Here is a 21,349-nt window from a genome sequence, read left to right as displayed (position 1 = left end):
TATTGTTATGGGAGATTCATAACATTTGTGAAAAATAAAATAAAAGCAAGAATAGTTGCGAAAGGAGGAATTACTGTTCTGGGAGATTCATAACATTTGTGAAAAAGAAAATTAAAGCAAGAATAATAGCAAAAAAGGAAAAAAAAATGACAGCTGTGGGATTTGAACCCACGCCCTTTCGGACCAGAGCCTAAATCTGGCGCCTTAGACCACTCGGCCAAACTGTCTTTGCTGGCTTACTGCATATAAGAATATTTTAAATGGTTTATAAAAAATTGGATTGACTAAAGTTTCTGCATGACAGAAGAACAACAAAAGATGATTTTTACTGTTAAAACACGTTAGAAACTTGAGTGTTTTATAGCCATACTCCTACTCGTATTGTGCAGCCTTTGAATTTGAAGTTCTAATTGAGTTTTCATACGAAGTGAGTATAATTCAACTGATTAGCTTACTTATAATGGAACTTGTCCACCGGGATTTAAGTCCTTGAAAAGAATGCTTGTATTTATTGCTGTTTCTTTTAGTGGTAGGTGATATACCCACAAACAATGAGGTATCTTTAGTGACTTCGTTAATCTTTGACATATGTTGGTCCAGTCTTTTGAAAGTGCCCGTAGGAGTAAGGTGTGTATTCATAGGGGTGAATATGCGTATATTGTGAGCGCATATATTTGTGTATTTCTAAATTAATTTTACGTGTTGTTTGTTTCCTACTCCATCTGCCTTACAATGTAAGCATTTTTGAAGTTTTTGATGGAGATTAAAAGAGAACTAAAATTTATGGTTGTGATGATAAAGTAAAAGAATAAATTAAATGTGAGATTTTTGTGATTTTCAAGATGATTAGATGAGAAAGTCCGTGGAGAAGTTGCTAGACAAATTCTATATGCTGTAAGTTGTATTTTAAGGTAAATGGAGTTTCCTATTTAGCTAAAAAATAATTAGATGTTTGAAGTTCAAAAAAGCAAAAATAAAGGTAATTAAAGAAGTTGTCATATTCTGGTACAAATTTTGGGTGTTATTTTGGACCAAAAATTGAATGTTAGAAGTGTTTGAAGTTCAAAAAAGAGGAATGTTTGAAGTTTACTTAAAACCAAATAATTAGATAACTAAAAAATTGATATATCTAAACATCAATGTTGAATTTGGAAAATTTTAAAAAAGACAACTATATAAGGGCCCATCCGGGTTCGAACCGGAGACCTATTGATCTGCAGTCAATTGCTCTACCACTGAGCTATGGACCCAATTGCTGTTAGTGCTGATTGTATTTTATTTATACTGTATAGTGCTACTGAGCTATGGACCCAATTCAATTTTTTTATTTTATAAATTAGATTAGATAATGGTGTGGTGCTTAGAACTATTTGCGTGTCCAGCAAAGCTAATGACAAAAGAAAAGGAAGGCGTTGCTTTAATTGCAAATAACTTTGCGGTACCTTTACGTGTGTACGCAGCTTATTTTTATTTTCCTACCAAACTTGCGTGCTACCGAGATAACTTAGATAGAAGGAAAATTGTTATGCACATAAGTCACATTGATTACAAGAACGATTCTTCTTTCCAATTGGCAACGAACCAAGCTCATTCATATTCACAAGTTGATAAACTCAGCACAATCACGAGGAATCAATAGAATACCTCGTCTTCTTCTGCCAATAAGTTTACCTAGCGGCTATCAACAGTTCAATGAGATAAAAAACGACCGACCAACCTAGTTAAACACTTAAAGCTCTTGCCAGATTGAGGCAGAGAAAACAATCGGTTAACTCTACTTATACCCATTAGGTAGGGTAAACCTACTAACATCATGTCCAAACTCCCCACATATTCACGGCGCAGGATAAAGAACAATTGGTTCGTTTCCTTACTTACATAAAACCCAGCTCAGCAATGTCGTCCAGTGGGATTTCTAAGGCGCCTGAAAGATCAAAGTCTTGTGGTACATCAAGATCATCAGTAAGCCAAGAACTGATATCGTTGCCCTGTTCGCCAAGCCCTTCTGTTCCAGCAAATATATCAAATAATCCAGGCAAATTGGTCAGGGGAGCCTCCGGCAATCGTGAAGCAGCATTCTCAGGATGGTTCCTTGGTTGCTGGGTAATTTTTGCACCCAGAGGAACTGACGGTCGAGGGGGCTCCTGCATTGCCGGTGTTGGAACCGACTCCACAGCTCTAGCAAGAACATTTCCAGAAGTCGATAATAGCTGTACTATCTTTTGCTTCGGCTTTGTCTTGTTTTTACGTTCACCACTCCTCCCACTGCCTGATGAATGACGCCCTGACTTCATACCAGAACCCTTGGCAGATGCATCTCTGCTGTGTTCCCTTTCCCTATCACTCTTGTTCCATTTTGTGCCACCTAAAAACGGATAAAGGACAAATTGATTAGTTTATGAAGCACGAGTGGACTTCTAGTACTGCAAATAGCACCTTCTAAATTTTCCCTCATGATTCCCCTAGGGCCCTAACACGGAGCGTAAGAATTACCATGATTTAAAGTACTTCTGTCTTGCTTTTGATGCTTCAGTCTCTCTACGCCTTAATACCAGAACGAAAGAAGGCATGAAATTATATTTGATTGGGAAGAAGAAAATGCATACTAATCTCTCTTATCAAAGTTGCACATGTATTACCTTCTGTAGATTTTGTGCCGCTGCTTGGCAAGGGCGCAGATAGAACACTCCAAAGGGAAGGCTCACTGAAGCAGCTTTTCGTTGTTTCCTCAAATTTTTGGCACCGCAAGAGAGTACGCTTGGCAAAATCCAAAGCAAGCTGTTTTGCAGCCTTGCTGGCAGACTTACTAGCACCAGCCTTGTGACTAGAACCAGTTCGCCCACCCTACAATTCATAAAGATACAGTCAGTGTCCAAGTCAAACAGTTTTCATCTGCATTACCCTTTCTTTTTGCTGGAACAAAAATATTGCAATTAGAAGGCATCATCAACATGGGTTGACCTCATAGGGATTAATAAAGAAATAAAAAATATCTATGACTCAACTGATTAACTTTGCATAACTATTAAGGGAACTTGGATTTTAGAAGAACAAGTAGTCCAACATAACTTTGAAAAACCAATCATGTAGAGATAAGTTTATACTACCTTAAGTTTTCGGTATGCCCTTTCAACCAATTTATTCATTGCATGTTGCTCCAAGCTCCTGACAGAAAATCTTAATGTTAGCCAGTGAAGCAACTCAATGCACTAAGCCTCTAAGATCTAATCCAAGAACATAAAATCCATACCTCTCCTCGATACTTTTTGTATCTTGAATTGCTTTCTCTAACTTACTTAATTTACATTTCTTTTGCTTCACCTGCAATGGTACCATTTTGATATACATAAGAGGTAAAGTGAAAATCATAAAAGTATTTTTATCTTCCAGAATATAGTAATACGTGAACTGATCTCAAAACAGGATAACAAGGATCATCGGCCTTAGCCAGTAGGTTGAATCTAGAAGGTTTACTGGCTTAAATCTAGAAGGTTTACTGGTTTAGAGCCAGTCATTGGAATTATTTTAAATGACTTATTTGAATTATTCCACTTTGCATATATACCCTTTCATCTTATAGTGATCTGCAGCCTACCTTGTCACCTTGATATATATATACTATTCCAATTTGGTCAAGTGGCTGTGACGCTACCAGCATTACAAGCAGGAATTAATCAAAGTACGATGGCATTCAAATAACATCTGATAGTTATCCCAGAAAATAATCGATGGCGCATTCTCAATCTATATTTTCCCATGCCAATTGATGTCACTTAATGCATAATTTCCATGGCTCCTATACTTCTAGCACATGTTGTATTATGGCTGGAAATAGAGGATTGATAGGGAAGATCGCCCTCAAGTCGCCGGCTTCTCCGGAAGACCGAGGCTCTGATCTGATTGACTTAGTGGGCAAGGCCCTTAATATCTTTATTGCTTAGTCCTTAATACAATAGCAGGCCCCCTTTATATACTAGGTGCCAATCTAATATTTAGGAAATCTAAGACAAACTAGGAATAGGAAACAGAATCCTAAACCAACTAGAATTAGATATATCTACTGATTATTCCTATTCCTATGGTATTTGATTCCATAACACCGGTCTATAACATGTTGATACAAGATGGGCAAGCCAACTTCAAAAATTGTCCACATGTGTTTCAAGAAATATTTTGGAAAAGAAGTCCTTAGACCAAAACAAGTTTCAGTAATATGACAAATATTTTGATGGTTTACATTTTACAAGGATCTAACGCAATCATTGTAACACAATGAAAATAATAGATGAGTAAGAGTAATAAGGTAAGCATCCAGATATAATTAGAGTTGAGGACATAATACTAGGAGTGGTTGTTGTTATAACCTGATCATGCAGCCTTTTCCTCAACTCTGAAATCATTTTATTGATGTTATTGTCCTCTCCATCATCTAGCTTTGGCTGAAAAGGGTAGTATTTGCAAGATAAGACAAGAATCACAATAGGAATTTACTAGGTAATTACATAAACTTCAACAGCCTGTGAAAAGATTTTACAAAGAATGCAACAGAAAATGACATTAGTCACCAGAAATAAATAACAGTTGTGCACTAAATGCAATCCTATAGATTCTTTTTCATGGATAACTAACAGAGTATAGTGACTGCATACTGTGACTACCAATGTTTAGGCTTAACTGATAAAGAACTGAATATCTTTCAGAAATCATCAGTGTTGATGGCTACTTTACAAGATTCCTTAAACTATGACAAATAACAACCATATAGCACAGCTTCCCACTTTAACCTTTATCTTGCTTATGATGAGATTCACACTGTCCGACAAAAAATAATTCTATGCATAAACCACATAAGGAAGGATGGCAGGGTAAATAGATGCAACATTAAAGAAAGAGAAAAACTATAATCACCATCAAACCAGAAACACCATACATTACTAAAATTTTGTCAATTACAAAGTTGCTACTTTTAAATTTTAACAAGTTTCCTAAAATTTTGGCATACAGACTTAAAAGAACTGCAGAAAGCAGAACTGAAGTATTGCGATGCAGATACTTTCCCCAGAAATGCAGAGTTTTAAGTAACCATACCACTGCCTCCGGGAAAATGCCAATACTTTGAAGCTCAATGAAAATCTTATCATTCACAGACATCTGTCCATATTGGTATTCATGTGGAGATGAAGAGAAGTTTTTTCCTGGCTTTTGACGTAGTGAAGAAGTCTGCGGTATCAAGTTATCAAAAGGGCCATTTTCAGGGTATATGAAATTGACTTCATCTGACAAATTATCATTATGGACTGAACTTTGACTACTTGAACTGATGAAACTGCTGGAAGATGTGAACCCATTGCTCAGGCTTTGATGTACAACCGAAGAATTGTTTGAGTTCATGAAATCAACACTCAATCCAAAATTAGATGATATGGCACTAGCCTGAAGTTCATTTCCTAAGAATCTGCTTGCAGCGCAAGGAACATGGCTATTAGAAAATTCAAAAAGTATATCTCTTTGTACAACATTGGGTTCCGAGATGTCCTCTTCCATAACTATAGCTGAAAGGAGTCTGTGTTCCATTGGGACCATCTCATGAAACCATTTGTCAGCTTCTATCTTTTGTGGTACATGGTGTTGGTTTTCCTCACTAGGAGAAAAACAGTCAATAGTTCCTTTTAATCCAACTCCATTGGTTTCGCTTTGCTCAGGTAAGATAGACGAATTAGATGGAACTAGCTCCTGACATGAAAACTCCTGCAGATTTTTGGGACATGCGATGTAAGGATACACACTCCATGAGAGATGAATTGCATGAAAGGAGGGAAAGATTTCCCTCTCTTCAAATAGCTAATGGCACAAAAAGTAACATACCGTCGTTTGCTGCCTGCTGTAATTGGTGGGTGCTAAAACATATTCACCATCAGGCACGCAAGACATGCCCAAATCAAGCTCTTCAACAATGTCAATCTGTCCACAAACTCTAAATAAGTGAGAATCCATCCCAATCCAACAAGGAAATAAGTAGTCAATCATCATGACACATCAGAAGCATACTGGGTACCAACCTGTTTTTTTAAGAAAGACAAATTTTCAGAGCTTATGAAAGTTAGCATGGGTTCCATTTTCTTCCAAAATGGGCCACAATATGCACCAACTGCACAAAAAAAAGGAATAAGAAAGGTATAAAGTGTCAATCCAAAGAGATGCTGACAAAGTTCATCAGGCAAAAATCAGATAAGACTGTATACACACCAATAGCGCCGCGAGCAGCATTTACAGCAGCTAAAAGTTCTTCTCGGTCATCTGTGTGTTCACCTGCATTGCACCACTAGTTAGTAAGATATATAAGCTAATGCCAAAATTTAATGTAAACAGCCAAAGTACATAGATAAGCGTTTCAGAAAATCTTTAGATGTCTAGACTCACAATTAAGAGCCTGAGGGAAACATGACAAATCGTTTTGATCAGAACCTTTCTTCATTGTGGGACGCCCCACCTTACTGCACAGACGTTTAAAGAATCAAATCAGTTCTACATCGAAAGTAAAATGCAGCAAATTGCCAACCCTTACCAAAAGGAAGCATGAGTACCTTTCATTCTTTTCAGATCCAGGTCGCCCACCTTTGTTTGGCTTTCTTGTCTCTGCAGCATCTAATTTTTCTTTCGATATGGAAGAGGAAGAGTACTCTTTAACATGCATAGTACCTCTGCCACTCCTCCCTTGACGACGGACACCACCATCTTGAAGCTCTTCTTTCAAAGGAATCGTATTTTTGTTTGATGAAACTATCGATCCTGCTGAATTACGGACTAGATTTGCAGCCTCGTTCTCCACCTCACCATTGTTTGTAGCTTTCTCCTTGACCTTGCGTTCTTTAACAGCTGATCCCTCACTTTCTGACAATCCAACAGGAGAAGGGATATCATTCATTGTGTTTGCCATTTGTGTATTGCTACTAGTTCCCTTTTTTGTAAGCACAACACCGCAGGACTCTGTAGATGTTGGTTTAGCGGCAATAGCTGTATCAAGTGGTGATCCTTCAGATAGGACTTCATCAAAATTTGAGACCGGAGAAACAACGTTTGCTCGTCTTGTCCGTGACATTTTCTGTGGACGTTGACCGACCCAAGCAATAGGAGGTGAAGAAGCATTTGAATGTATGGAACGTTTGCGGTTTGTCATGCCTCCCAAAAGTGATGCTTTATTTGAGTATGGTATTTCTTCCCATTCGTCGCTTCCTCCAGTTGAACGTTGGAAACTAGAAGCTGAACCCATGCCGTGTGAACCGGTTCTCGGTGCCCTGCATGCTTTAGCCTTGGGCAAAGGACTGATGCTTCCAGTTTGCATATCTTCAGAAGCTTGTGCTCTATACATGTAGAGAGTTAGCAAATCATTAGAACAATGATAGCATTGTACTGCTCATTCACACATATATAAAAACAATAATTGTATACTATGAGGAGAGGAATTCTATGGGTATACGCCAGAATGAAGTAATGCACTGTGCTTACCTGTTCCCTTTTACCATACCCCGCTCCTTTTCAATTCCAACATATCGCTCTCTTCTTTCATTTGGCAGAGTGGCATGATCTGTATCTGTCTTGCATAGAATACGGGATGAGTTGCTATTCTGCTGAGAACTTCCATCCATCCTGCTACCTGCATATTCCATGGCAGATGCTCCATGTCTGCAATGTAAGGATAAAGAAGGGTGAGTAGAGACAATAAGCTGGAACAGATCAAATAACCACATATAGTTCTGGAAGAGGATTAAAAGTGGAAACATAAACAGCATATATTCAATTGCAGCTTAATACAATCTGCATGGGCCAAACAAAATAAAGAGCAGATCAGCCCAAGGAAGAGGTCAAAAATAAAAACTCAAAACCAGTCTTCTGATGAGGGGCATATATATAGCAATAGAACCAATGTTTGACTTAACAATGTAGTGCATGCCAGCCCTGTTCCCTATTCAATTCAGTGTACTACCGCTCAATTAGTAGAGAACTCATTCACCTAATTATTTGTGAGTAATTTCCAGACTATTGAGCTTAAGTTTGGTATTCAATTAGACTGATTTTGAGAGAAAGTTGAACATGGCTGATCTGTCACAAAAAAGAGTTGTCTATATTGAAGGAACAAGAATAATGGTAAGCACACTGACATGATTACCTATGTGAAAGACCATCACTAGGTCGTGGGTTTGCTTCATTGGCTGGCCTGTGTTGACCCCCGGATTTAACATCTCGATCAGCATCGTTGCCTCTGTTAAGCACTGTTCCAATGGAGCGCTTGCGTTTCAATTTTTTCTCCCAACCTTCACCTCCAGTAGATAAACCCTGTAATTTGTCTTCGGACAGCCCAGATGTTCGTCCACAACTTTTTTCCTTCTCCACAAGTGAGCTTTTCTCATTATTAACTAAAGGGCTTTGCCTTGTAGAAATATTACCGCGTCCTTCCAACTGAAATATGCACATATAATGAAATAAGTTCTGAAAAATGGCAAATCGTGTCACAGGGAATATGGATACATGAAAATAATCTATTATAGAAGTTGTATAAAATGCAGAAGACAACAAGTGTCTTTTAGAACTTGAGGTTTTAAATGTCTTCTGGCACTGAAATGTGCTGGGCCACAGTAATTCAAAATCTCAGATATATTTGTTCAGCCAGTGCCAGGAACCCATTATTTACAGACCAAGCCCGCCCTTAGGAAACTCGCAAGCTTGCGGTTTGGTTCAAGTTTGAGGACTGTGTGTGAATTATGTAATGATTAAATTAGTCAGAGAGATTCAAGGTCTGATAGCAAATAAAAGTTATTCAGTGGTGAATTAAAGCACAATCACCGCCTGTACATCCTTGTACTGTATGGTCTTCTGGGATAACTGTGTGGTTTATTATGCAATCATCCCATCATTCAACATCTCAACTAATAAAGTTAACTGGAATTTAAATGATTTCCACCACTAAATAACCAAGAATAATGGTAGGGCAGTGCAGATGGCACGAAGCCAGGGACTAGCAGTTCAGCACTTTAGCAGAACAAAAGGTACTACTTGTTTAAGCTACACATTATAAGGAAGATCAGGACTGTAAAGACTACCATAGTGAACTCAACCTATACATTACATCTAATATTGTTGCAAATTGAAAACAATACGTTGAGGCCATAAGTGAGTAAAGACATTCAGGATTATCAAACCAAACCAATGTTGACACTCCACATTTCAAACTCCAAGGGGAATCAATACAAGATAGGGCTGTTGGTTCTGGTTTCCATCCAAACCATTTGCACCAACTGCTAACATGCGATGCTCGGGTCACGGGATCGCGCTCGCCAGACATGCAAGTAGTTGATGATCTTACGGTGGTTTTGAATACCCCCAAACTCACACAGTGACTACGACTACCCCAATGTAAAACATGTTGGTTGACTATGAACAAGAGTCGAGAGAGGCAGACCCTCCTAAAATACATGATTTTGATTGGAGCAAGCACAATTAATGTATAGTAGAGTTAAACAGAAATGGCGACGCAAGCAATGGAGAAAGCACACGAACCCGTCCATCCGCCAGCGAGGAGCGGACACGCTTGCTCATGACCGCAGAAGAGTTGCTGTTCTGGGCTCCAATCCTGAGTGCACCGGAACCAGAGGGCTTTTCAGCCCCAGCAGCAGCAGCAGCAGCAGGCTCACTCCTCTGGCGCTTCCGATTGAGCACGTTCCTGCACCTGTCCACCTTCTGCACCGCCTCCTGCATTGACCTCACCTTCTCCCTACTCGACTCGATGCAACACCACCACAAATTAAAATCGAGTCGAATTAACTGACACTGTGTATGACAAAATTGAGGAATTGAGAGGGGATGGCAATGTGGAGGATGGTTTGGAGTACCTGGCCTTGGAGGAGGAGTCGGCTACGCTGGCGCGGATCCGCCTGAGCTCTTGGGGCTTGTCGTCCGCCTGGTGCTGGAGCGCCCTCCTGAGCTCGCCGTGGCGCGAGTGCTTGGGCTCCACCCAACCAAGAGGTTCCAGCGAGAGGTACTGGGCGAAGGGCGCGGCCAAGGGAGGAGGAGGAGTAGGAGTGGGCGCCGCTTCGCCGCCCGACCCGGCGCTGGGGTCGCGGAGGGTTCCGGCCATGGGGGGCCGAGACGGCAGCCTCCTAGGGCATGAAATGCGGCGAGCGCAGGCGAAGGATTCCGCGGTTGCCGGAATTAATCGCGCGGAGGCGGAGGCGGAGGCGCTGCGCCGCTCCGGCGAGGGATTCGCCGGCGGGGTCTCGATTGATCTCGCGCGAGGCAAGGGAGGAGATGGGGGTGGGGTGCAATTGCAATGCAACAACACGAAGAAGAAGAAATCGCACAGAGTCAACTTTCGGCGCCTTCTCGGTCAATGACGGTAGCTTGCGAATTACTATTACAGCTTTTTTTTTTCCTTTTTCTTTTTCTGAGAGGTGGTAGTAGTAGTAATTGCTTTTTAAAAATGAATGAATGGATTCTTAACGGAATCAGATTAGCAGAAAAAGGGAATTCTTACAAACTCTTTTTTAACATGTACATAAATACACCACCGTTTTAAAATAAATGCAACCGTGGATATCCATATTTTGATTGTTTGCATTGTTTAAAAAAATATAAAAAAATAAAAATAGTAGTCACATATAAAATACTATTAATATTTTATCATCTAATAATAATAAAAATACTAATCATAAAGAAAATTTAAGTAAGATAAATGGATAAACGTCGAACAGTAAAACTGTGAACGAAGGGAGTAATGCTAGCTGGTAGTACTTGCAAATCAAACAAATCAAAATTATTATTGCTCGATATTTCAATTAAATATAATTGTCAATACAACAAATACCTTAGTAGTAGTAGTAGATGTGTTAATTATTATTCGTATACCGGCGACAGCAAGACAGTTAATTTTGTGTACGTACGTACGTATACGTAATTAAGTACGTATTATACATTAATTGTCGCGAGCGAGCGATCGTCTCCGTCCTCGTGTGTCTACACGTACTTGGCGTCGGTGACCATGGAGATGCCGGCGCCGGTGCCGGCGACCGTGGCGGGTTTGGCAAAGCGAGCGACGGCGCAGTCGGTGGCGAAGAGTCCGGTGGTGAGGAAGTTGGCGGCGCCGCCCATGACCGGCATGTTGGAGGTGACGTTGAGGGTGTTGACGTAGTCAGAGCGGTAGGTCTGGCCGAGCACGCCATGGACGTCGTCGGTGAGCGCCTCGAACTTGAAGCCGAGGTCGAGGTGGACGAGGCAGTCGTCGTCGGCGACGCCGTAGTTGTGGGCGCGCGACTCCTCCCGCGTGATGGGCACCGCGCTGGCCACGATGCGGAACACGCCCCGGAGCTCCACCACCACGCCGTTGGCCGGCGCGGTGCGCGTCACGGACAGCGCCGGGGCGCCCGGCGGCGACCAGCGCGCGCCGTCGTGGCGAGGCAGGTCGACGCGGTCGTCGTCGAAGGTGAGCTCGAGGTGGTCGGCGGCGGGGTCCCAGCGCGCGGCGCGGGCGGCGGCGAGGGCGAGGCGGTGGTGGCGGGCGCCGAAGAGGACGCCGAGCGCCTGGATCCAGGTGAAGTCGCGGGACATGGCGGCGTTGCGCTTGCCGATGAAGTGGGCGTTGACGTGGAGGGCGGCGTCGGAGAGGAGGCAGAAGTCGCGGTCCTTCTTGCCGTGGAAGTAGAAGTTGTTGCCGTCGCCGCCGGTGAAGCGGGGGTCGCCGCAGGAGACGCCCGGGTAGAAGTCGCAGAGGCAGAAGGTCTTGCAGGTGGGGCAGAGGACCAGGCACTTGGTCCGGCACCGGTCGGGGCACGTCGCCATGCACTTGGGCCGCCGCCGCCGGGTGTCCTCGCACGTGAACGCGCTGTTTCGCTTCCCCACTCCTCCCTGCTTCGTCGGAGTGATCACCACCATGCTGCTCGGCTTCGGCGGAGTCGCGGCGGACGCCAACGCCGCCGCGCACACCACCAGCACCGCCGCCGCCGCCATGAACGCCGCCCACCGCGGCGCTGCCATTGAATCTGATTATTGATCGATTCGCGGTACTCTTTCGATCGATCAATCAAGGGGAAAAAAAGCTTAATTAATTTGATCAAGTATACTAACAACACTATATATGGTTGGTTATGCTCAATTAGCTAGCTAGTGATCTATCGATATATATATATACGACGAATGCAGCAGCTGTGTCTTCTTAATTAAGTGGCTAGCTAGCTTAGCTATAAGGAACAAATTGCTGGGGGGCGTTGACCATGAAATTAATGCGTTCGTGATGGGTCAGCAACGCAGTTGACTACGCCTTCCTTTCTTTCGGTCGTCTACCTAAGGCAGTGAAAGTAATTATAATTAGTAATGCAGTACACTTGCAGGTATAGCTAAGCTAACTATATGGAGTAGGAGTATATAGTGTAGTGCTCTGCTCTCGATCGGTTGAACGCCTTAATTTCCCTAGCTTAATTAGCACTTATAATTATTTTTTTTGCATTGCTTTGGGAGTAAAACAGAATATGATATATAGAAACCGCGTGTTGTCTCATCATGTCATGTGCAGGTAATCTTACTTACTACGTTGCTCACACTAATTTAATTTGTTAATTACCACCCACACTTTCGAGTCTACGACGACGTCGACGTTATTAACTAGCTCATTACGTACGTGTTGCATTGCTTGAACAAACACGTACGCCGTAGGCCATCTGCATGGTCAGGTCAACTGCCAGCTCGCATATGTACGTAACGTGTGCTGTCATGTACGTCTATATATACATAAATACACACCTACACATACATGGGTTGCATATATATACAGTACATAATTGTAGATCGATCGATCGCTTCGTCATCACTGGTCAAAAGCCAGCCTTAATAAAGTGTTTCAAGAAATATTTTGGGGAAAAAAGAATCCTTGCACGAGAACGAGTTTCAGGAATAGTTTGATTTTGACTGGTTTGCATTTTACCAGGATCTTATGCAATCAATTAATTCAACAAGGTAAAAGTCATCCCCTTACCAAATTCCCTCCGCACACCAATGTGATGATGGTGTATTGCGATTGGATTTTAGTGAAACAAAGTCATTTATTCCACAATTACTATACCAACCTCAATCTTCAGTGAGAAAAATATTTTTGAAAACAATTACTACAAAAGCAGCTTAATCTTCCGTAGTCTTGTCCTGCAAATGTAATTAACCGATCGCCTCATCTTAGACGACGAGAATCGGTGAACTATAACAATTCCCTATCAATATATCTTTCTATTAAGCATTATTGTGAAAGCAAGACAAGAGCTCCTACATAAGTCCATAATTTATTTCTAAACATTTATATGTGATTAATAAAAATACAAGGTTTCCCTGTTTTTTAATTTTTATGTGTTCGTTATTTTGTTTTAAAAAACAACACTAGCTATGGTTACATGCTCTATATATATATATATTCTCTTTGAATGTTATATTGATGAAGTTGATTTGCTGGAAAATTTTCTTGTAACCACTCATAAAAAAGGTCAAAATACATGTTTTCTTTGTGAAACGGGTTTAGTACTTGTTTAAAGAGACATTAGCTGATTATCATAGGTTACCTTGAAAACTGAGCTTGATATCGAAAGTGAAACATCCACGGGCGGATCTACAGTAGAAAGGTCAGTGCCAGTTTCAGCAAAACCTATAACGAAACTGTTTATCTATATGCTATAACACCATGATCTAAGCATAATTAGTATACTAGGACATCGATAGACACGTTCTGACACCACCGAATCGATTATCTGAATCCACCACTGGAAACATCGTTTGTTCTTGTCCTTGTCTGGGGAGTTTTATAGCCGCAATAGATTCAGGTAGGATCTTCAGCCTCACAAATAGTTTAACTTAGCAACTAATATACAAAGAATTTGTTATAGAACTTAAAAAAATGTCAAATCTCACATATTCGCTAGTCATGTCATAGAATCTTGAGTTACGTTAAACAGGGCCTTTAACTTATGAGCAATAACCAAAACTTAAATTTTTACACTTAATTTTGGAGTCCTTTTATTTTAGACTTTTTTAACATTATCTTTTAAAATACAAACAACTCAAAAATAAAAAATGTTTTGCACTTTTGCCCCTGTTCCATTCAATTTTTTTTTTCATTGCTTAGGAGCGGCAAAAGGTTCAAGAGAGCAAACGCCTAAACCCCGATGGCGCCGGTAAGTCCAGCAGTGATGGCATCCCGGCCGGACCCCGGCGAGCTCCAAGCCTTCCTCCGCGGCCTCCGCACCCACCACGCCGTCCTCTGCGCCCACGCCTTCCTCCTCCGCCGCGGCCTCCTCCTCGGCCACCGCACCACCGCCGGCATCCTCCTCTCCGCCGCCACCTCCGCCTCGCGATCTGCCCACGCCCACGCCCACGCCCACCTCCTCCGCCTCCTCCTCCACCACCTCCCTCCACCCCTCCCGCTCTTCTCCCTCGACAACGCCCTCCGCGCCCTCGCCCCGCGCCTCCCCTTCTCCGCCCTCCTCTCCCTCTTCGCCGCCCTCCTCCGCTCCCACCACCCCGCCTTCCCTGCCCGCTTCTCCTTCCCCACGCTCCTCTCCAAAGCCTCCTCCTCCTCCTCCCCGCGTCTCCATCTTCCTTCCGCGCTCGCCCTCCACGCGCAGCTGCTCCGCCGCGGCCTCCTCTTCTCGCCCCCGCTCCACGCCGCCAACGCCCTCCTCCATTTCTACGCCGCCGCCACCCTCCTCCCCTGCGCCCGCAACCTGTTCGATGAAATGCCCTTCAGGGACGTCGCCTCCTACAACACCATGATGACTGCCTACGCTGGCGCCGTCGACGGCATTGACGCCGCACGACACCTGTTCGACGGAATGCTTCTGAGGAATGTGGTGTCATGGAACATCATGATCAACGGGTATGTGAAGGTGAAGCGCCCCGAGCAAGCTCTGGAGGTGGTGCGGTGGATGGCGGAGATTGGGGTCAGGGGCACAGCTGTCGCAATGGTTGGGGCAGCCACTGCGTGCGCAAGGCTGGGCAGGTTGGGGGCTGGGAAGGAGGTACATTGTGCTTTCCTGCGCCGTTTTGAGGAGCGTAACCTGCTGTTCTCGACTGCATTGGTCGATATGTATGGAAAGTGTCGGAATGTGGATGCTGCGAGGAAGGTGTTTGATCGGCTGAGCTTTAGGAATGTTGTTTGCTGGAACGCAATGATCATCGGCCATTGTGTGTATGGAGAACCTGGTGATGGGATTCGATTGTTTCATGACATGATTGGACAAGGTGGGTTCTGATTTCTGAGATTGGTCAAGATAGCAATATCCTGCTACTTATTTTGTTCCATGTTATTTCTAGTTCCTTATTGATCTTACACCTACCTTTTCAAGGAATGATCTAGACGATCAACATGGGCTGCTACCAGACGAAGTCACTTTCATTGGTGTCCTCTGCGCGTGTACCCGTCTAGCTCTCTTGGATGACGGGAAGGCATATTTTGAGCAGATGAGCACCATGTACAACATCAAGCCAACATTTGCACATTATTGGTGCATGGCCAATCTGTATGCAAGTGTTGGGCTTCTGGAAGAAGCTGAGGGTCTCTTAACGAGTATGCCAGAGGAGTTGAAGGCACATGCATTGGGTGGTTTGCTTGGGTTGTGCCGGTTCCGAGGGGAGTGGGAACTGGGGGAGCGGATAGTCCTGAGGTTGATTGAGTTGGAACCAAGCAATAGTGTTCACTATGCCCTGCTGTGCAATGTGTATGCTTCTGCGGGGAGATGGGAAGATGTTCATAGGGTGAAGGCTATCATAAAGGAAAGAGACGAGAAGCTCAGTCCTGGACATCGCCTGGTGAACTTAAACGAGATTCTTCATCAATTTAGGGAGAGGCAACCTGAGAATCAAGAAATATATGGAATCTTGGATGGCTTGGTGTCAAGACTGAAGTTAACAAGCAGAGTAAATGGGCAAATTGAATCTGGAGTTAAATAGCTCAGTGTACACTCACAGATTGATTTGAAGCTGTACAGAATTTTTTGGGGGCAACTAGCCGATTTCAAGTGGCTTATGGTTTTGATTTTTTGAGGGGTGTTCAGGAGGCTATGTAGATAACCCACATGTCTGACAGGGTTTCAAGAAGTGGATACTCGAGTGTGCTCACTATCAGTCCAAAGCAACTGAAGAGTCGGTTGGATCAGAAATGTTTTCAGGCTTTGAGCTGATATGTGCACATCACATACATACATATGCACCAAACAGCAAGTCTCTGAATATACACTTGCTTAGTGCCAGTGGAAGACAATTATATGAATAGAGAGAATTCTCATTCACTTTATAAATGCTCTCGATAACTAGCGCCTGCGTTCATCTGGTTTGGGCTTTGTCTTTTGTGGCATAGAAGAAAGGGATATATGTTATATTAAGTTAACTGTGATATCAATATCTGATAAAGTAAATTATAAGTATTTGTAATTTGTAGAATGGATTTCTTGCGGATGACAAGACATAAAATTTCTGACATATTAGTAAAGTAAAGATACATGAACCATTTCTATTGAACAAATGGAATTGATTATAGTTTATAGAGATACTACTAGTAAATAAAACATGATTTTTTTTCTATTAGTATGCTGATGAACAAGTAGAAGAGACGTGAAATTATTGACTCATAGGTAGATATGAGATTTCAATTTTTACTACTACTCCCTCCGTTTCACAGTGTAAATCATTCCAGCATTTTCCACATTCATATTAATGTTAATGTAGTAGTTAAGACTGAAGAGAGATGGCCCATACATATACTCCTACTTTTTTAAGTAGAACTAAAGAGAAAAAAAAAGGAAGGAAAAAAAAAAGAGAAGAAGCTCGTCGTCAATCGTCATCGCTGGTCACCTCCTTGCACTCTCAAGTCCTCTCTTCCTCCCCCGCCCTCCGATCCCCAAGTGCCCTTGTGCTACCCCGCGCCGCGCGCCGTCACAGTCGACGCTTCCGCCGCCGCCGCCGTCGTCGTCGTCGGTGAGTTCCTACCACTTCCCTCCCTCCTCCTACCTCTCCCGCAGACCAGTCAGTTGGATTTTCCCCCCCTTTTTTTGGGTGCATAATTATATAATATAATAGTCAAGAATCAAGATGGAATCCGTAAGAACCCTAGTTTGTTTGCTTACACATTCCCAATCGGTTTCAGCTTAATCCAACCGAACTAGAGGTAGATTACGATGAACCTGAAATCAGAAAGACCACCGTTCTGTTCTGTCTATCTATCTCTACATTGGATTGGATGGAGCCCCTGCCTCTTCCTGCCAAATACTTGCTGGTTTTGGTTTCTTTTTCTCTGCACTGCATGCAAATATAATCTCGTCTCGTTGATCTTCCCTTCATCCACGCAGGCAGGCAGCTCATGGAGGTTGCTACGCCCAATAATAACGCTGTAAGCCCTCCTTGATCCTCTGTTACTTAATTTATTCATCCTTGTACATAGTTTCTTTTTCTTAATAAACTAGCTAGGACCTGGTTAGGTATTGAGATAGCATTGGCTTCTCTTTTTGCCTGCCTGCAGCACCAGGTCATTGATGAACTAGTATCCAATGATGATGATGACGATAGGCTCAGCACCCTCCCAGATGAAATTTTGATCGACATCCTCCAACGCCTGCCGCTGCGCACTTCAGCACAGACCACCATCCTCGCAAGGCGATGGACCCATCTTTTCCCATCCATGACACATCTCAAAATAGATATCAATGAATTTGTACCACACATCCTCACTAGGCACAATGTGGCTCGAAGTATGGCCATGTCGTGGTACACCCAAGCACTAAGGACATTGCTAGCTCCTACAATTGACCCTGATCGGACCATAAGGACCATGCATCTACGCTTCTACCCCACAGACTCATACCTGCTCTCCATTGCCCGCATGGTCGACGATGCGGTTCAGAGTGCCAGTGCCAGCAAGATTGAGGTCCTTGACTTTGCCATTCTGAATGAGGTGTCCGAGGTGCACTGCACCGAGAAACAGATGTCACGATACGGGCGACGCTTCATGTCCTTCTTTCAGGCTTGCCCCAATGGATTCAGGTGCCTAACAAGCCTCTCTCTATGGGCCCTCAGGTTTCGGGATTCAGATATCCCAAGCCTACTAGGCTCCTGCCACCAGCTGCAGCACCTCCTTCTACGGGCTTTGCAATAGCGGTCGCAACTCTGTGCTCAAGATTGACGCATCACCATGCTCACAGCTCAGGACATTGAGGATGATCTTCTGCAGTTACATCAAGGTTGAACTCGTCCACGTTCCAAAGCTTGAATCAGTGGATTGTGATACATGGGTGGGTGTCAACCCTCCTGTTTATTTTGGTTGCGTCCCACTGCTTGACAAGATACGCTTCTCTTCCACCTGCCTTAAGATGCAGCAACCATTCGTGCTGAGCAGCTGGCTGTCCACTGTGCCAACTCTAACTAGTTTGCATCTGGACTTCCAATATGAGATGGTAATGCACCTCCATCTGTTTTATTCCTGCATGCATATTCATGGCTTCCATGTATATGTTTTGATGTTGGTGATTTCTTGTTTATTTTGCTGCCTGCAGGTTTGGATCATGCCAGAAGAGCCAAAGAAACTATTCCCCATATTTCGCAATCTTAAGGATGTATATCTTTACAACATTAGTAATGACAGTGGCCTCGACTGGACACTGTTTGTCCTTGAAGGCGCACCCTCCCTCAAGAGTTTTCATGTTAAGGTAAACCATGCATGATAATATATATGCTCCTGCCCAACATACACTTATTATATGCATGTGCCTTCTGTACCTGTACGTGCAAAATAAATATGTGCAATAGTTTAACTTTGGCCAATACTAATTATGTATTCCTTGTAGATATCTCACCACATATGTGGGGGGGATGGTTTTGAGCACAATGCTGGCAGTAGTAATGTTGTGTGGGAAGCATCATCTGACATCATCAAGCATAAAAACTTGAGGTTGTTGGATATAATAGGCTTTGACACAGAAGAGAATCTGATCAAGTACATAAGGCTCGCCATTCAGCGAGCTATCGCTTTACAGAGAATTCACTTGCATGAGAAGGAACCATGTGAAGACTGCGATGATATTTATCTCAATACGCCATCTCTGTCCAGAACTAGATTCCCTAACAATGAGCAAGAGAAGGATCTATTAAGAGAGCAACTCCTGCAGGGATTCTCATCGTCTATAGAAATAATAATAGGTTGTTACTAGTAATTGTTAGATTTTCTTTTCATGCCAGTAATTTTTCTAAACATGAAAATTTTGAATTTTGATATTCTTATATCATGGGGTTCAGAATGCAAAGTTTCCTGTAATTTCAAAATTCTTTACATTATTGATTCTAAAATCCCAAAATTTGAAATGCCAAGCAGGGGAAGACTGATTTTTTTCGGGCACTCAGTGCCACACAGGAGTCATCTGAAGGTGATGGCGTAGAAGATTTGAAGTTAGCTTGGTGGTGACATGGAAGGTTTCTCTTTACGTAGAATTGACTACTACCTTTACCAACGGTATATAAGAAATTCTCTCTTAACTTACAGCGCACAAGAACTTTATTTGGGTCATATGGTACATTTCTTTGTTAAATCCGGACATGTACTATGGCGTTGTTCTGATATTATGAGGTGATTGTCTTGTATTTCCCCCTTATTTTGTGTATCGCTGTAACCAATTGTCCATGTTGCCGTATCATTTGCAAGCAGTATCCTGAAATGTTTGCTCCTGGCTGATCTCATCTCAAATTCTCACTTGTATCCTGACCAGCATTCCAAATAAATCAAGGAATAATCTTGAGAAGAAAAATGGCATGGAGAAAAAAGTATTCTCTAGAGTAGAGAGATTATAGCTAACAACTGGAGTGAGAGCTTTGGCGTTGTTGGTGTAGGCTTGCAGCTTCAGACCTCCTGTCCTCCCGGGGCAGAGAAAAGAGTGGAAACATTTGTATATGGAAAGTACTATATAATTTGGCATTTAGAATGATCATGGGGGCTTAACTGTTTTGAAGAAAGACTACCCATACATCATGGTAAATACGTGTGTATAGTTATGGCACATATGCTATACGTTGGCAATGTCATGTGGTACTATGAAGAAATGAGGAGCATCAGAGCTCCTTTAAATAAAATCCGGAACACTTCTAGGAAAATGCCATCACCAATTTTATCATTTAATAGAAAACTCAACTATAATTGTTCATAAATAAAGAAACCATGAATAGAGTGGAAAAAAAAGGAGAGAGTTTAAGAATTTTCATAATAATGTGGTTTGATATGTTAAATTAGTACTTAAAAATTCATTGCAAATTTTATTTGAATGTACTGTATTTTTCTAAGTTGAATAAAACTGAACTAATTCTTATAAAACTTTGCAAAATTTATACTGCCCCTGTACTTAAAATAATGTCATTTTGAAAATCAACACAAACTCCTTTACACATATTTTATCATTGTTTTTACAAACTATATATCTATAAAAATGAAAATACAATTATACAGATAAACAATCATTTCTCAACAAAGATAATGCTTTTTAATAGCATGAAATCAAATACACGGGCTATAAAATCGACACACTTATTTTTTGTATAATAGAATGCTCCTTAGAAGCCAATAGGCGCACTGATCCTGTCGGGATTGCTAGCTGGCGCGTATGCGCCGCCGGCGCGTGTTTTTGTTGGGATAAGGTGGTTATACTAGTATTAGTCTTAGATAACGACACTTTGAGATAATGACAGCAGTAGATAAGATTTTCTTTTTTCCGCGAGATTTTTTTTAACTAACAAATTAAAAAGAAAATCTATATCTGAAGTCAAATTTTGAAAATTTTAAACCCACATTTAAAAACTTTCAACTTAAAATTTAAATTTTTTAAGTCAAATTTTGAAAATATTCAACTTTTCATCTCAAATTTGAAAACTTTCAACCCAATTTGAAAACTTTCAACTCGGATTTGAAAAGTTTCAATTCAAGATTTGAAAACTTTAAACACAGATTTGAAATTTTCAACTCGAGATTTTAAAACTTTCAACTCAGACGAAAACTTTCAACTCGAGATTTGAAAAGTTTCAAGTCCAGATTTGAAAACTTTTAAGTTAAGATTTGAAAATTTTCAAGTTTAGATTTAAAAACTTTCAACTCAAAACATTTGAAAAACACGTGTGCTAAAGATTAAAAAATAATCAGAAAAAAGGGAAAAAATCGTAGAAAAAACGAAAAAAAGGGCGTGGGGGAGGAGGCACAGCTCGCACGCGAATTAGCAATCCTGATTGTGTCATCTCCTACAGTTTCGCGTTGCTCCTCCTCCTAAACAAATTAGTAAACAATTTATACTTATATTTATAC

General features: G+C 42.0%; 3 protein-coding genes, 2 non-coding genes and 1 pseudogene across 6 annotated transcripts; 2 read left to right on the top strand and 4 right to left on the bottom strand.

The window, feature by feature from the left end:
• Nucleotides 1-147: 147 nt before the first annotated feature.
• Nucleotides 148-227, bottom strand: TRNAL-UAG (transfer RNA leucine (anticodon UAG)). Its single transcript has one exon. It is a non-coding gene; the product is annotated as a tRNA-Leu (tRNA).
• Nucleotides 228-1,178: 951 nt separating this feature from the next.
• On the bottom strand, nucleotides 1,179-1,250 carry TRNAC-GCA (transfer RNA cysteine (anticodon GCA)). The gene has a single exon. It is a non-coding gene; the product is annotated as a tRNA-Cys (tRNA).
• A 283-nt stretch (nucleotides 1,251-1,533) lies between these two features.
• Nucleotides 1,534-10,348, bottom strand: LOC127773707 (uncharacterized). Of its 2 annotated transcripts, XM_052299845.1 has the most exons (16): nucleotides 9,888-10,348; nucleotides 9,556-9,769; nucleotides 8,168-8,457; nucleotides 7,507-7,683; nucleotides 6,585-7,361; nucleotides 6,421-6,494; nucleotides 6,247-6,309; nucleotides 6,060-6,148; nucleotides 5,866-5,961; nucleotides 5,089-5,748; nucleotides 4,365-4,439; nucleotides 3,251-3,321; nucleotides 3,108-3,165; nucleotides 2,640-2,844; nucleotides 2,494-2,544; nucleotides 1,534-2,365 (listed from the first exon to the last, which is right to left on the bottom strand). In XM_052299845.1, exons 1-16 carry the CDS (start codon nucleotides 10,130-10,132, stop codon nucleotides 1,875-1,877), a joined length of 3,636 nt encoding a protein of 1,211 aa, XP_052155805.1. In that variant the 5' UTR covers nucleotides 10,133-10,348; the 3' UTR covers nucleotides 1,534-1,874. The 2 variants fall into 2 exon arrangements, with proteins under 2 accessions (XP_052155805.1, XP_052155806.1); XM_052299846.1 differs by lacking the exon at nucleotides 2,494-2,544 and having other exon boundaries at nucleotides 1,535-2,365; nucleotides 9,888-10,347.
• Nucleotides 10,349-10,824: 476 nt separating this feature from the next.
• Nucleotides 10,825-12,134, bottom strand: LOC127774708 (uncharacterized). The gene has a single exon (XM_052300990.1). The coding sequence runs from the start codon at nucleotides 12,022-12,024 to the stop codon at nucleotides 11,008-11,010; it is 1,017 nt and encodes a 338-aa protein (XP_052156950.1). The 5' UTR covers nucleotides 12,025-12,134; the 3' UTR covers nucleotides 10,825-11,007.
• Nucleotides 12,135-14,187: 2,053 nt separating this feature from the next.
• LOC127772490 (pentatricopeptide repeat-containing protein At3g51320-like) lies at nucleotides 14,188-16,731 on the top strand. Its single transcript, XM_052298418.1, has 2 exons — nucleotides 14,188-15,264; nucleotides 15,380-16,731. Exons 1-2 carry the CDS (start codon nucleotides 14,190-14,192, stop codon nucleotides 15,970-15,972), a joined length of 1,668 nt encoding a protein of 555 aa, XP_052154378.1. The 5' UTR covers nucleotides 14,188-14,189; the 3' UTR covers nucleotides 15,973-16,731.
• A 65-nt stretch (nucleotides 16,732-16,796) lies between these two features.
• LOC127772491 (uncharacterized) lies at nucleotides 16,797-20,179 on the top strand (annotated as a pseudogene).
• The last annotated feature ends 1,170 nt before the right edge of the window (nucleotides 20,180-21,349 follow it).

Source organism: Oryza glaberrima, chromosome 5, assembly GCF_000147395.1.
Source record: "Oryza glaberrima chromosome 5, OglaRS2, whole genome shotgun sequence".
In the NCBI taxonomy this organism is placed as follows: Eukaryota; Viridiplantae; Streptophyta; class Magnoliopsida; order Poales; family Poaceae; genus Oryza; species Oryza glaberrima.
The sequence above is the reverse complement of the archived record's forward strand: the minus strand, read 5'-3'. Positions and strand labels throughout refer to the sequence as shown.

Excerpts from the sequence above, each read along its gene's own strand:
- LOC127773707 (XM_052299845.1), bottom strand. The coding sequence starts at position 10,132 with ATGGCCGGAACCCTCCGCGACCCCAGCGCCGGGTCGGGCGGCGAAGCG. Across the intron at positions 6,495-6,584 it reads GGATCTGAAAAGAATGAAAG|TAAGGTGGGGCGTCCCACAA; the intron begins GTACTCATGCTT and ends ACGTCTGTGCAG. Across the intron at positions 5,962-6,059 it reads TGTCTTTCTTAAAAAAACAG|ATTGACATTGTTGAAGAGCT; the intron begins GTTGGTACCCAG and ends GTTTGTGGACAG.
- LOC127774708 (XM_052300990.1), bottom strand. The coding sequence starts at position 12,024 with ATGGCAGCGCCGCGGTGGGCGGCGTTCATGGCGGCGGCGGCGGTGCTG.
- LOC127772490 (XM_052298418.1), top strand. The coding sequence starts at position 14,190 with ATGGCGCCGGTAAGTCCAGCAGTGATGGCATCCCGGCCGGACCCCGGC. Across the intron at positions 15,265-15,379 it reads TCATGACATGATTGGACAAG|ACGATCAACATGGGCTGCTA; the intron begins GTGGGTTCTGAT and ends GGAATGATCTAG.